We start from the raw sequence: 13,976 nt of genomic DNA on the forward strand, positions 1-13,976 counted from the left end.
TGAAAAATGTTTGACCGCTAAAATGCCAAGTGCCTTAGCAACTGACATAAACTGATGAAGCAAATTTGCCCTTTTAATACCGGCTTATATCTGAGAGGAGCAATAGCAGTTAATGACATTTCGTACCTGAGATCATTTATCTGATTTCATATTCCTCTGTTGTGAAAATCAGTACATTCAATCAATATTAATCGGTGTGACATATAAATGCAATTAATAATACTCTGTCTGGTTTCCCAGCTTGTTTCTTAGCCAACCTGCTTTCCACTGTCAAAAATGCATATTAGTCCATGGAAGTACATAAGTGCTATCTCCAAAATCGTAGTTCAATGCTCATCAAACAACTATACCACACTGGCTCTTGATGAAGAGCCAGTGTGGTATAGTTGTTTGATGAGCATTGGACTATGATTCTGGAGACCAGGGTTCAAATCCCAGCTTGGCCATAGAAATCCACTGGGTGACCTTGAGCAAGTCACACACTCTCAGCCTCAGAGCTCCATGTTAGATTCTCCTTAGCGTCACCATATGTCATAAATGACTTGAAGGTACATAACAACAAATGAATTTTCTCCTTCTCTGAATTAAAGCAGAAATAAATTTGTCCTCACACACTGTCTTTCTTATTTCCCCAATATTCAGTATTTCAATGTCTATTTTCTGAGTGTGTAAATATTTGTGAAATATTAATCAGATATTTGATTTTGTATTTGATATAACATTTTATTTCAGTAACTGACATTTAAAGGCTGATATCTTGTTGGTTGGTCCCAATTCAATCAGCTGGTGAATGATGAGTCAACACATATCCAATTGATTCAATAGATGTACTCTAATCAGGATAATAGGATTTAGACCACTTACTGATATTCAGCAATTCTTGGCTGTTGATTTTATATTAGACAGTTGAGAGTTCATGAGTTTTGACACTGGACAATGCTAAAATCAAAGCAATGGAGAGATGCCACAGTATGAATCAGTGGTTCTCAACCTGTGGTCTTCCAGATGTTTTGGACTTGGCCTCTAAGAATTGGATTTAAGAATTAATTGGCCTCTAAGAATCTAATAAATGGAGAAAAAATGGTACACAATACAACTTGAGTTTCCTTTATCCAAAATGCTCAGGCCCAGAGGTGCATTGGATTTTGGATTTTTTAAATTTTGGAATACCTATATTTACACATACATATATAATAAGATATCTTGGAGATGGGACTCAAGTCTAAACACACAATTCACTTAAGAGTCATATACATCTGATACACGTAGCCTGAAGATAATTTTATACAATATTTTAAATAATTTTCTGAATGAAACAAGCTTTGTGTACATTGAACCATCAGAAACCAAAAGTGTCCCTTTCCCAGCCACTTATTTAAAAGGTTTTTGTTTTTTAAGACTATTAAATATTTTTGAATTCTGGATAAGGGAGACTCAGCCTGTATTTTTGGATTTTAAAAAACAAACAAATAAATTACTACTTTTTTTGCTGAACTGTGACTCTGCTAGAGCTGAGCTTTCTCTGCGTTAGATTTTCCATGAGATTTCATTTTAGCTGTCAGACAAAAATAGGTTAGTTCAGGAATGTTTGCGTCCTTCTCTAGGCAAAAAGGAGACTATTATTCTTTACAGTGCCAGTGTTTGTTGCCAAGTATACTACCACACACACAAACCACACAATTCTCTTTGTGTTTTTTTCCTCCAAGGAGCTGCTGACATGTACAGCATCTTCCCTGAATCCCATGATATCTGCAGGCAGCTTGCCTTTGGGAAATTATCCTTGGCATAAATAATTACAGCATCCAATGCTATGAACATAGAAGAGGAGGAGAAAAACCCCAAAGAAAGGAGCTCAACCGGTACGGGTGACACCCTCACCAGAAAGTATAAATTGAGACTGGTGGGGAGTGGAGTCCAGCAATCTTAACTTCACATCCAGTGGTGCCTCTTGCTTTCTGCTTAGCCTTAGAGAGCCTCCATCACTGTCACTATGAGCTGCGGTCCAAGGCACACGGTCCTAACACCTGGGAGGAGCAGCAGTGGAAGCTGCATTCTAGGGGGAGGAAGGGCAGGGGCTGCCTCAGTTTCGTCTGGACTGTATACTGTTGGTGGGATCGGCAATGGGCAAAGAGCCAACTTCTCTGGCCGGAGTCATGCAGGAGCAGCTCCCACCTGTGCCTTTGGGGGAGGAAGAAACCATTTTTCAAGTGGCAGCTGTAGTGGGGCATTTGTTGGTGGTGGGCATGTGGCGGGAAATGGCTTTGGTGCTGGCTCTCACATTGGGAGCCCTGCTGCTAGAAGTGTGGTAGGTGGTGCTGGTGCTGGTCATGCCACGGTGGTTGGGGGTATCCCTGGTGGCATGGTAAGTGGTGCCCATGGGGGCGTTCCTGCTAATGTGGTAGGTGGCATGGGCAGTGCAGTTGGCGGTGCTCATGCCGGTATGGTAAGTGGCCCTTGTGGTGTCGTTGGGGCTGTCCCAGTTGGTATGGTAGGTGGCATGGGTGGTGTGATGTCAGGTGGCCATGGCGGTATGGTTGGTGGCATGGGAGGTATGGTGACTGGTCCTGTTATGGTTAGTGGAATGGGCAATGACCCTGCTGTTTGTGGAGGTGTGTTCTCCAATTTTGATGGGAAAATGACTATGCAGAATCTCAATGACCGCCTGGCCTCCTATCTGGACAAGGTCCGATGCCTGGAGGAGGAAAATGCTGACCTTGAGTGCAGAATCAGGGAATTTTATGCCAAGCAAGGCCCACTCACGGAACCAAAGGATTACTCTCATTACCACCAACAAATTGAAGATCTTAAAAACCAGGTAAGATGCTAATGCTTATCTCTGTGTTTTTTTTAATAACATTTATGCAATGGAAGTAGGTGGCTCTGGTGTCCATGACTGGTGAATTGACTTTGGGGTTTGAATTCAGATTAGGAAGGAATTATTGAAGGTGCTGCAACTATTTGGGGGATAGTTTCTTCAAAGTTCAGAGTCAAATCGGAGTGAATTGATTGCTCCACTGACATGGATGCCAATGTCTGAATGGTTTATGTCCAGTACAAAAAACAGACACTTCTATTTTACTTGAACTCAGAATATCAGGATTTTGCAGATCTCACATTGCAAATATGCAGAGGAAAATTCACAGTCATGATGGTGAATATGGAAAATATGAACCTTTGAAATAATCTTAGATGTGTTATTAGATTCCCAAAATTATGCTCAGTGGTAATTCCTATTTTTATATACCTTGATCTTTATATTTTTGAAAGAAATAATAAAAAGTAGAGTCATGGATGGGAATCATGTTACTTTCCAGATACTACAGGTTGGATGTCCTTTATCCTAAATGGTTGGGACCAGAGGTTTTTTTGGATTTTGAATTCTTTCCCGAGATTTTGGAAAAAAGGGGACTCAAGTCTACACAAAATGCATTATTTTTCATATAATCCTTATATACGTGGCCTGAAGGTAATTTTATAACATTTGTGTACACTGAACCATCAGAAAGCAAATATGTTACTATCTCAGCCACCAACATGGACAATTTTGGATTTTGGAGTACACTTGTCCCTCCCCATTTGCAGACTTGTAGTCAGCGGCTTTGGCCCTTGGCGGACGGCAAGCGAGGAGGGACAAAATGGTGCATGTGCCTGCAGGAGTGCACCACCATTATAACCAATGGGTCTTGAATATCCATGATATTTCTGATTCACTGGGGGTGGGGGTGGGGTGGGGGTCTGGAACGGATCCCCTCAGAATCAGAAGGGAAGACTGTATTTGGAATTTCAGATTTCTAGATAAAGGATACTCAACCTGTACCAAATTGCAACTCCCATGTTTTTCATTACTGACTATGCTGGCTAGTGCTTGTGAGAGTTTCAGTCCAATAATATCTGGAGGATTGCATGATTCCCACTAGTAGCAGCTGGTTGCTTCCATGTCATTGGGGCAATGAATCTGCTCATGGTTTTAATTCAGAATTTTAAGGAGCTTTCCAAGGTACTGCATTCTAAATAAATTGACACTGGAGAACTCTTTACACTGGATAACTCTTTTAAAGCTATCCAAAACCTGGAATGGAGTCACTCCCCTATTGACATGACAGCCACCAGCTGCCACCCACTTTCACCACTAGTTCAAATGCTGTTTTGTGATAGAAGTTTAACACTTTCTGTCCAGATGAACACTAGGAGCATTATTTTCACTTTATATTCCAGTAGTATGTTAAGGTTTGTCTGAAGACTATTCCTCTGTCTTCCCAACATTGGACTAGTGCACATTTTCTTGTGGTGTCTTGGATAGTATAGTGCAATACTGACAGTGAGTTGCTCTTCACCAGCAAATGTGAAAAGACAGCATGGGAGGATCTTAAGCCATTTTCACATAGGACTATAATTTGTGTGTACCACCCCCAAAGACAGCAGGTAAAAGTTTTACTTCTGAAGTTATACTTCTTAAATGATTGGACAGATGAAATGGATGAACACAATGCTGTCTCAGCAAATAAAGAAATACAGACTCCCAAGTAGTGATGTCTTTCCATCAGCCAGTATGCTGTTTTCTAGTTCAACTGTGGACTGCTATGTACAAAATGATCCTCATATCCATTAATTTGGTATCCATGGTTTCACTTTACCCACATCTGAAAAAAATAATTTTGTATTAGGCATTTTTAGGTCCTCCATTATGATTCTATGGTTACCTTCCAGGCCAAGAATACTTCAGTATCATGCTGGAGGACCTAGAAATGCTTACAGAAATGTTCACTATAGGCGTTTCTAGGTCCTCCAGCATGATTCTATGGTATGCTTGGGCAAGAAGTCATTCATCTTAATGAAAATAATAGAGTTCCTTATTATCTGCATTTTTTTGGTATTCACGGGGGTGTGGGGGTGTCCTGGAACATAACCGCTATTGATACAGTGGTTGTACTGTAATGGTGATGGATTGTACATTGTGTCAGAACATAACCAACATAATACCAGCCATAGAATGATGAATGCCTGGCATGGATGGGTACATTCTAACTCTTAATAGACCTTCACATGCAGGTAGTGATGACTGGTGGCTTCCATGTTAGTGGGACAATCAATTTGATCCAGGTTTTACTCTAAATTTTATGGCAGCTATCCAAGGTGATAAACCTTACCCAAGTAGGAAATTTTAAACTAAACCCTGAAGCAGATTTCCCACCCTGCTCATATAAGAGCCACCAGCTGTTGCTGTTTACAAGAGATGAGAGAACAAGGTCTTATAATTGCCCTCTCACCACCTTGCCTTTGTTCAGCTCATTTGTACAAGTGTGGAGAACAACAAACTCCTTCTATGTATTGACAACAGCAAGCTGACTGCTGATGACTTCAGGACCAAGTGAGTACTGTACCTTTCAATCAATCTTGGAACAAACAGAACAAAGGGACATTCATTCCATTGGAGCCCACTCTCTAGGAGGATATTCTTGGTGAAAGGGGACTAAGATTATCTGTTTTAGACCTGTTTTAGGTCTGGGGGTATTTGCTCTTGAAGGAGAGGAATTCTTATTCTGTGAGAATAAACAAGACTTGGTAACAGTGGAGATCACTTCTTCTATGAGGCATACAAGGAGGACTATAATTCAAAATGCCTGTAACCTGGCAGTAAAGCCAATGCTATGACTGGCCAAGATGCTGACTTGTTTGCTGGGTATCTCCTCTTTTGATGCAGTATTTTCTGCAGTATATAGCAACAGGAGAGCCAGTGTGGTACAGTGGTTTATAGTGTTGGACTAGGACTCTGATTTGAATCCTCACTTAGCCATGGGAAATCACTGGGTAGCTTTGGACAAATTACTTTCTCAGGGCTTGTCTCCATTTGCCAAAATACTCCAGGCTGCCACCAGAATACATGGACCCCAAACTTTCCCTGAATTTTCCTCCTTACTTGCTGCAGGTTTTTGGTGAGCGATGGACAGTTGCCTCCCCATGCGATCCCTGCAAGCTGGCTACCACTGCTGCTGCAGATGCAAGTTGGTCTGAGGTTAGAACAAGGCACTTAGCCATGTTATCAATGCTGAGACCCCTTGTTTTGACCTCAGAGCAACTCAGGAGGGATGCTTCCTGGAACAGTGTGGGCAGGGAGCCAAGCCATTGTTGCTGTGTTTTGCTCTGGGTTTTCTTCAAAACCCAGAGCAAATGGTAAGTCTTTTTAATATGGGACAAGGGGTGGAAACCCTGAAATGGGTCTGGGCATTGTGAAAACAGTCTGGTCCTGATTTGGAGTTTTGGACCTGCATAATGTAAAAAACATGCAGTGAGCCTGGAGGGAATTTGGGGCTTAAAATCAACATACACAAACTCACAGGCTCAGAAGAAGGGAATGGCAACCCTCCTCTCAACAAATCTTGGTAAATAAACCCCATGAGAGGGTCACCTCAGCATCACCATAAGTTGGAAACAACCTGAAGGGACATAACAAGAACAAATCTACTAGGAAGATGATGTGTCTCTCACAAACATTAGAAAGACTGATCTGTAAAGCCTGCAGAAGTTCAGATAAAGTCTTACTCTGAACACACAATGATCAGCTTTGACAACCTAATGATCACTCTTGGCTATTCTCGGGGTGGGATGAAAGTTAGAATCTGGAAAAAAACAAGACCCCATGCTCTCCTCCTTTTGATCTAGGTATGAGACAGAATGTTGCCTCCGTCAGAACGTGGAGGCTGATATTAATGGCCTGCACCAGATCCTGGATCAGCTGACAGCCTGCAGGGCTGACCTGGATGTACAGTGTGAGAACCTCCATGATGAGCTGTGCTGCCTGAAGAAGAACCATGTGGAGGTGAGTGGTGAACATTTTCTTGTTTCACAATGTCTAAATGGAATATTGGAAGGAATGCTTTCCTTATTATAGTATAAGGGATTCAGGTCTGAGAGAATAGTATTCTTGGATGCCAAAGGTGCATGTTAAAATATGTTGACATCAGGGCCAGCTCAAGACAGTTTATGGACTGAGGTGAAGAACAAGATGGTACCTTCCAAGGCGATACCTTTTTACCTTTCAAGGTAAAAAAAACCCCCAACCAACCATTTGAATAGGAAGTTGTATCATTCTTCTTCACTGATGATGGGTGAACACTATCCATCATGCCTGAAGGTAGCAGTCCAGTTTAGGAGACAAAGGCAGTCCATCTAACCCACAGCACCTTTCTCCAACAACCAATTGCTTTCCAGCAGTATCTGCCACCACAAAGCAATACTCCACTCTGTCCAATGGTGAAGCTGGTTTTGATTGGGAACCATCATTTGGAAAAGATTAGACAGTTTTGACCCAGGATCCAAGTTCCATTGGAAACAGATGTGCACTGACAGTCAATCAGAAATTCCAGGCAGAAACATATAAATATGGCACATTGTTAGAAGAATTAGGGCTCACTGTGTGATGTTTGCTTAGAAGAGTGAGGAATACAACTATAGGGTCTATACATATTGCACAATTATAGCATCTTGATACAACTTTACTTCTCATGACTCCATTCTATGGAATCTGGGATTTGTAGTTTGGCGAATGACTTAGAATTCTCTGCTTAGCCAGTGGTGATGTGCTACACTATTTCTGACCTACAGCAGAGGATCCTAAGAGCCTGACAAATCTACAAATCCCAGAATTCCCTAGTAATTGGCCACAGCAGCTAAATTGGTATCAGAATGCTATAATTATGTAGTGTGGATACACCCATAGTTCCAGCCTGATTGTATTTATACCCTACTGCTGGGTTTTCACTGGGTCTTTGTCACATGAAGCAGAAAGGAAGCTTAACCCCCACTCCCACATCTCTGTTAAGATGGATAAGTGTGGTATGTCATAGGACAGTGGTAGGAAATATTTGGTGATCAAGCCCTGGTAATAAGGGATTATGGGAACTGTAGTCCAAAATATCTGAAGGACCAAAGGTTTACCTCTTGGTCATGCCATAATAGCATAGTAGGATACATTACAGGAAGAGTTTTTATCAAAGCCTGCATGACAAAGAATTAAATGTGAAATTCGTGATTAACTTAAGTTTCAGCATGTTTGCCATGACAGATCATTAACTAAACTGTTTTAATCTCTGAAAAATACTTACTAAGGTGGGTGAGTGCTCTCTTGTAATAGAAAAATTTTCAGGATCATTCAGGCTTGCTTTGCTAATAGTGAGATGGCAATCATGTGTTGTGTGTGTGTGTGCGCGCGCCTTCAAATCCCTCTTCGCCTTATGGTGATCCCATGAATTTTCCAACATATGTAGGGCCTCATGATTCATACCCCTGACTAATGTAGTCATTGCCATCACCTGCTTACTAAAACATGATCTTGGTCTTTGCAATAGGAACCATGCAACCTTATGCATTTTAAAGTAGCACACACTAGAAGGAGAGTGTCATTCACTGTTGATCCAGGATAAATTTTGTTTCTTCCTCAAGACTAATTCACTACTTGGAGTCTTCATCATCTTCAGTTCATTTAGAGTAGCATGGAAAAGTAGCAAGGAAAACGGAAATGACAGATGAAAAATCACCACGGTTGATTAATTTGGTTTTGGATTTATATTTTTTTACAGGAAGTAACTTGCCTGAAGAAGCAGTCTACTGGTGATGTCAATGTGGAAGTCAATACCTGTCCTGGACCTGATCTGAAGAAGATCCTGGAAGAGATGAGGTGCAAGTATGAGGCAATGATTGAAGGCAACCGCAAGGAGGTTGAGTCCTGGTATGAATCCAAGGTAAGCTGTACTTCTCTAAGTTTAGAATGCATGAAGCAGAAGGAAAGTACAGTCACAACTGTGATGATGGACACAGCTAAATTACAGCCCTTTTCTAACTCTTTGCCCATTCTAGATTGAGGAGGTGAACCGTGATGTCTGCAATAGCAGTCAGGAGATTGAAGAAAGCAACAACAAGGTCACGGAACTGAGACGCCAGCTGCAAGCCCTGCAGATTGACTATGAGGCCCAGTGCAGCTTGGTAAAAAAAAGACAACTTCTACATTATTGGAAGCATAAACTGGTGGGAGTGGGTTTGGCAGAGAAATAAATGGTGGTAGGTAATGTGCCTTCATCCCATGGATGTGCACTAACCACAAAAGCCACACAGTTTATGATAGCACCCCTTGGGCAAAAGGCTCTATGCCTCTGCCTTACCAGCTTAATCAGGAATAAATAAGAGTTTAATCCACTCAAGGGTGAAAATAAAATGTTGCAACTCAGCTAGCAATTGCTTGAAAATGGTCCAAGGCAACCAAAATGTTAACACACACTAAGAAATACAGGAACCAATATGCAGCCTCCCTCCTGTCCCATCTGCAGGAGCCCTAAGGAAAGGTCAGCAGAATCCTATATGGCCTATTACATTATGTAACTTTATGCACATCTAGTTATGTAGCAGAGATTCTAAGAAACCCTCTTTACTGAACTGCAAAGATGCTTAAAGGGATGCCAGCAAGGAAGAGCCCAATGTGCATCAGAGCTCCCTCACCAGTATTCTGTCATGCATTAACAGCCTGTAGCATATCAGTGACTATAGTGCACTGTTTTCAATGTGCTTTAGTCCTGATTCACATCAGTCACTTGATATATAGTAATATATCAGCAAATAAACATTATATAACTGTCCAATTCTAACTCTCACATATGTAAGTCCATTTACAAAGACTTAAGACCCAAGGATTTTTGGGATTAAGACCAAAGGATTTTAAAATTTAGAGCAGATTCACAATCTTGCTGATGTGAAAACTACAAACCACTGGTGTGACCTAAGTAGCTGGAAGGAAGGAAGGAAATGTAAAATGACAGAATATGTTCATTCTACAGAATGTTGCACTTTAATGGAGCCCTGGTGGCGCAGTGGTTAAATGCCTGTACTGCAGCTATTCACTCAAAACCACAAGGTTGCGAGTTCAAGACCAGCAAAAGGGCCCAAGCTCGACTCAGGCTTGCATCCTTCTGAGGTCGCTAAAATGAGTACCCAGACTGTTGGGGGCAAATTAGCTTACTTGCTAATTAGCTTACTTGCTGTTCACCACTATGATCTTTGGAATAGTGGTATACAGTGCTTCCTCGCCTTACGCGGGGGATCCGTTCCGGATCCCTCCACGTAAGGCGAATTCCGCCTATCCTTGAGCCCCATTGGAAACAATGGGGCTCGTGCGCGGCGGGGCGCAATGGGCGCGCACGCCCATTCAATTGAATGGGACGCGCCGCCCCTTCCACCCCGCGCGCACGCCGCGGCTTGAGCGCATACACTCAAGTCCGCGTATGGCGTGCCCGTGTATGGCGCGGGTGCACTGTATAAATAAAACAAATTATTATTATTATTATTATTATTAATGAGATCTCAACATTTTCATGTTGCTAATTAGAAAGAGAACACTTGTTAACATAGAGGAATTATGTTTATCCTTTGTTTTTCAGAGAGACACCCTGGAAAGTTCCCTGGGCGAAACTGAGCTTCGCTACAACAACCATTTGGGTGAGCTTCAGGAGCGCATCTCTCGCCTGGAGCAGCAGCTGGCTGAGTTGCGTTCAGAGATGGAGTGCCAGAACCATGACTACACAGAGCTCTTAGATGTCAAAAGCCGACTGGAGCAAGAGATTGCCACATACCGTGGATTGCTGGAAGGGAGTCAGCATGAGGTTACGTAAGTGGCAGGCAAAGAGATGCTGGAACCCTCCTCCCGTATAACATGAATTACATTACATTATTTTAGGGGTGGGATACACTTCAGTTTGGCTTTGATAATAATTTTTCAAAAGCCACACATTTCTTAATATTTAGAATAGATAGAACTTAAAATTTGAATGCGTGAGATGTTGCAATTGCTAAATTCACCCATTGTGGCCCAAGGTTTTGAGTATTTGACTGAGAAATCCAGGTCTGAATCCCTGTAATCAACCATTCTAGTGCTGAATTAGGTTGCCACCTCTTTTTTCTATCAGGCTCCCTATCTTTAAACACCTTAATAGCAGACAAGTAGAATGGGGGCCTCTTTACACTGGCAACAGCTTTGCCCATTACATTTGGCCAGAGCAAAATATTGTGTTTAACCATGCTAGTGCTGAATTAGTGTTGCCACCATTTTCTTCTTTTGGTGCTCCTCATTTCTATCACTTATACAGCAGGCATGGAGAACATGAAACCTCTCTCTGTGCTGGAATATCAGTGACTATTGAATTTGGCCAGTGGAAATGGTGAAGAATTTTGTTTCAGTTGGTTTTTGATAATAATTTACCAAAATTTATGGTTTTTTTTTTCAGATTTTGAAAAGCATTTGGTTTTTTTTTAAAATCAAATACAGGATAAGTGGAACAGACTTTCTCATTCTTCTGCAGACTATCCTCTTTCAAAAGTATCAAAGTAATCAAGTGGTCCACACACTCAGAGAATATCTCTCCCAGAGAATAATGAAATGTGTGAAAGCAGTTGATAGCTGATATGTTGAGCTGGGAATCTGTTTTGGGTGAAATAATTTTTTGCCTTATTGACCAAAACTCGTTTGTTTTCAGCCACAGTGGAGGAGGAGGCAGCCCCACCAGAGTCAGTGGTGTGTCTGGTGGAAGATCTGGTGAAACTCGGTCATCCCATACTTATGTGACCCATTCTTCAGGCCATTCTGCAGGTCATACACAGCATGGAGGTCATTTGCACCACTAGACCAACAAGGAAGAAGTGCATGAGGTGAGAAATATATATTCTTTTTGACCTCACTGTCCCCACATCTATAAGACTTTGTAAGAGTTTTGTGAGTGTGTCCCATGCTGGGACAAAAATAAAAGTATGTGAAAGCAGAATCAAGTCCTTAGGAATGCTATAAATAGGTATCTGAAATTAAATCTCAAATGGATCAAGCAGAAGAATAGGATAATCCTCAGAACAGTGAAACTGGTATATGTGTGATCATTTACCACCCATAAAACAGTTAACATGTACAAAGTACTGCAATTAGATTGCGAGCATGATGGACTATGCTTTCCAGGTACAGTGTGAAAGACATGACACTAAAGAAAAATAAGATGGGGAAAGAAACAGAAAAGAGGTGGTTTCAGGTATCCTAAATGGCAACTCTTTAAAAATACTATTGTCAGTAATGACAAATAAATGGAAACAGTCCAGGGAGAGAATGAGCCAAGTGGCAGCTGTTGACTCAGCCAATGAGGAGATCCAATGGAGAGATATTTGCTGTAGCAGCTCCCCTTTTACTGCAGCCAGGTGAAATGACAACTAAAACATGATTTTGAGGGAGAGAAGGAGCTAAAGGGCCCAAGCTCGACTCAGGCTTGCATCCTTCCGAGGTTGCTAAAATGAGTACCCAGACTGTTGGGGGCAAATTAGCTTACTTGCTAATTAGCTTACTTGCTGTTTACCGCTATGATCTTTGGAATAGCGGTATATAAATAAAACAAATTATTAAAACAAATTATTAAATAGTATGCTACAACAAGTGGTGGATTATGGAAAGTTTAGGTTGGTGGATTATGGATTGCTTAGACTTCATCCAATTTGATGAATGATTAGCTGAGCAGATAGGCTGAGGTCATCTTGGAGATGTCTCATCCATAAGATATCCATGAGTCAAGCATAAGGGACTATGCTTGCCAGGTACAGTGTGAAAGACATGACACTAAAGAAAAATAAGTTAACAACAAACAAAAATAGTAGTCAAGATCCTGGATTGCCCTTATAGAATAAAAAGCTCTGCTGGGCATAACTAAGTGCTCTACATACCTCTCCACACCCTTAACTTACTATGTTCATAATTCCAGGGGCCATGCTTCAGCAGTAAGAGACAATATCATCCCCCTGAACCTCCCAGAGAACAATAGGGGGCACTGGGGTATCCAGTGTGAGACATTTAAGTTAAGGGCTCAGAGAGCCACTACACAGGGCAGAACTGAATTCCACTGTCTGTACTTACCACAAAAACACATATGTTGTTGTTAGTTGGGCATATTTCTACATGTCTTATCAACAGGATGCTGACCGTTGTTGCTCATGGACTAAAATATTTTCTGTTGGTATGAATGATGTACTATTGACTTTTTCCTTGTCATAGTAACTACATTTTGTTTTTGTTGTTTTCTGCTCATCTTTAGAGCTGCGGAATGGGCAAAGAAAACTTTACCCCTAGAGAAGCATTCCTAAGAATACATCTGAGTTGCTGTTGTTCCATCTGTCCAATTGTACCTTTCCAAGCTGACCAGAGATCCCACTTCACTGTATCTCATGCTAATGTCTCTTTCCCATTATTCTGCAACATGGAATCTGTCAAGTCTACACAACCGCCATGCTTTAGTGCCGTGGTTAGTGATTTACTAACCACTGAAAACAGAAAAAGAAGTTAACAAAATAAAGCTCTGCTTTTCTCCATATGCCACTCAAGACCTGTGTGTTTTCTTATGAAAATTGGTAAAGAATTATATAAATAATAGTGACCACCAAGTCACAAAGAACCAAAATTACTCCCTACATAGGTATTATCATTAGCCCCTACTAGACGTTAGTCACAGTTCCCTCAAAGGCTACAATTTAGTGTTCATGTGAAACTGCATACAGATGCATGTTTGTCCATTCATGGAAACAGGTTATGCATGTCTGTTCCTCTGGGTTGGGATGACAGCATGCTAGTCCTACCATACCTTCTCTGGTTTACTTTTAGCTAGAAGGAAGGTGTACGTTTGAAAAAACGAGTCTGAGAACAGATATGGCTAATTGGCCCATTTCTCTCTGGTTCCTGCAGTTGAGTTATAATTGAATGCAAACTGCAGAGGGTTTGGTTTCAGGAACCCCCCCCCCCATGAATTCCAAAAATCCATGGATGCTAAAGTCCCACTCAATATAATGGCACAGTAAGATGGTGTCCCTTACATAAAATGATAAAATCAAGGTTTTCTTTTTGGATTTTGTAAAGGAAATATTTCCAAACCATGGATGGTTAAATCCATGGATACAGAGGGCCAAGGGCAGGG

At 41.4% G+C, this 13,976-nt stretch overlaps 1 protein-coding gene across 1 annotated transcript; it reads left to right on the top strand.

Moving 5' to 3' along the window:
- The first annotated feature begins 1,990 nt into the window (after positions 1–1,990).
- On the top strand, positions 1,991–13,344 carry LOC149309135 (keratin, type I cytoskeletal 19-like). The gene is made up of 8 exons (XM_089531171.1): positions 1,991–2,815; positions 5,286–5,368; positions 6,661–6,817; positions 8,577–8,738; positions 8,854–8,979; positions 10,425–10,651; positions 11,517–11,688; positions 13,104–13,344. Exons 1-7 carry the CDS (start codon positions 1,991–1,993, stop codon positions 11,662–11,664), a joined length of 1,728 nt encoding a protein of 575 aa, XP_089387297.1. The 3' UTR covers positions 11,665–11,688; positions 13,104–13,344.
- The last annotated feature ends 632 nt before the right edge of the window (positions 13,345–13,976 follow it).

Source organism: Sceloporus occidentalis, unplaced genomic scaffold (genome assembly GCF_023333645.1).
Source record: "Sceloporus occidentalis isolate IW3139 unplaced genomic scaffold, rSceOcc1.0.p SCAF_7, whole genome shotgun sequence".
NCBI lineage: Eukaryota > Metazoa > Chordata > Lepidosauria > Squamata > Phrynosomatidae > Sceloporus > Sceloporus occidentalis.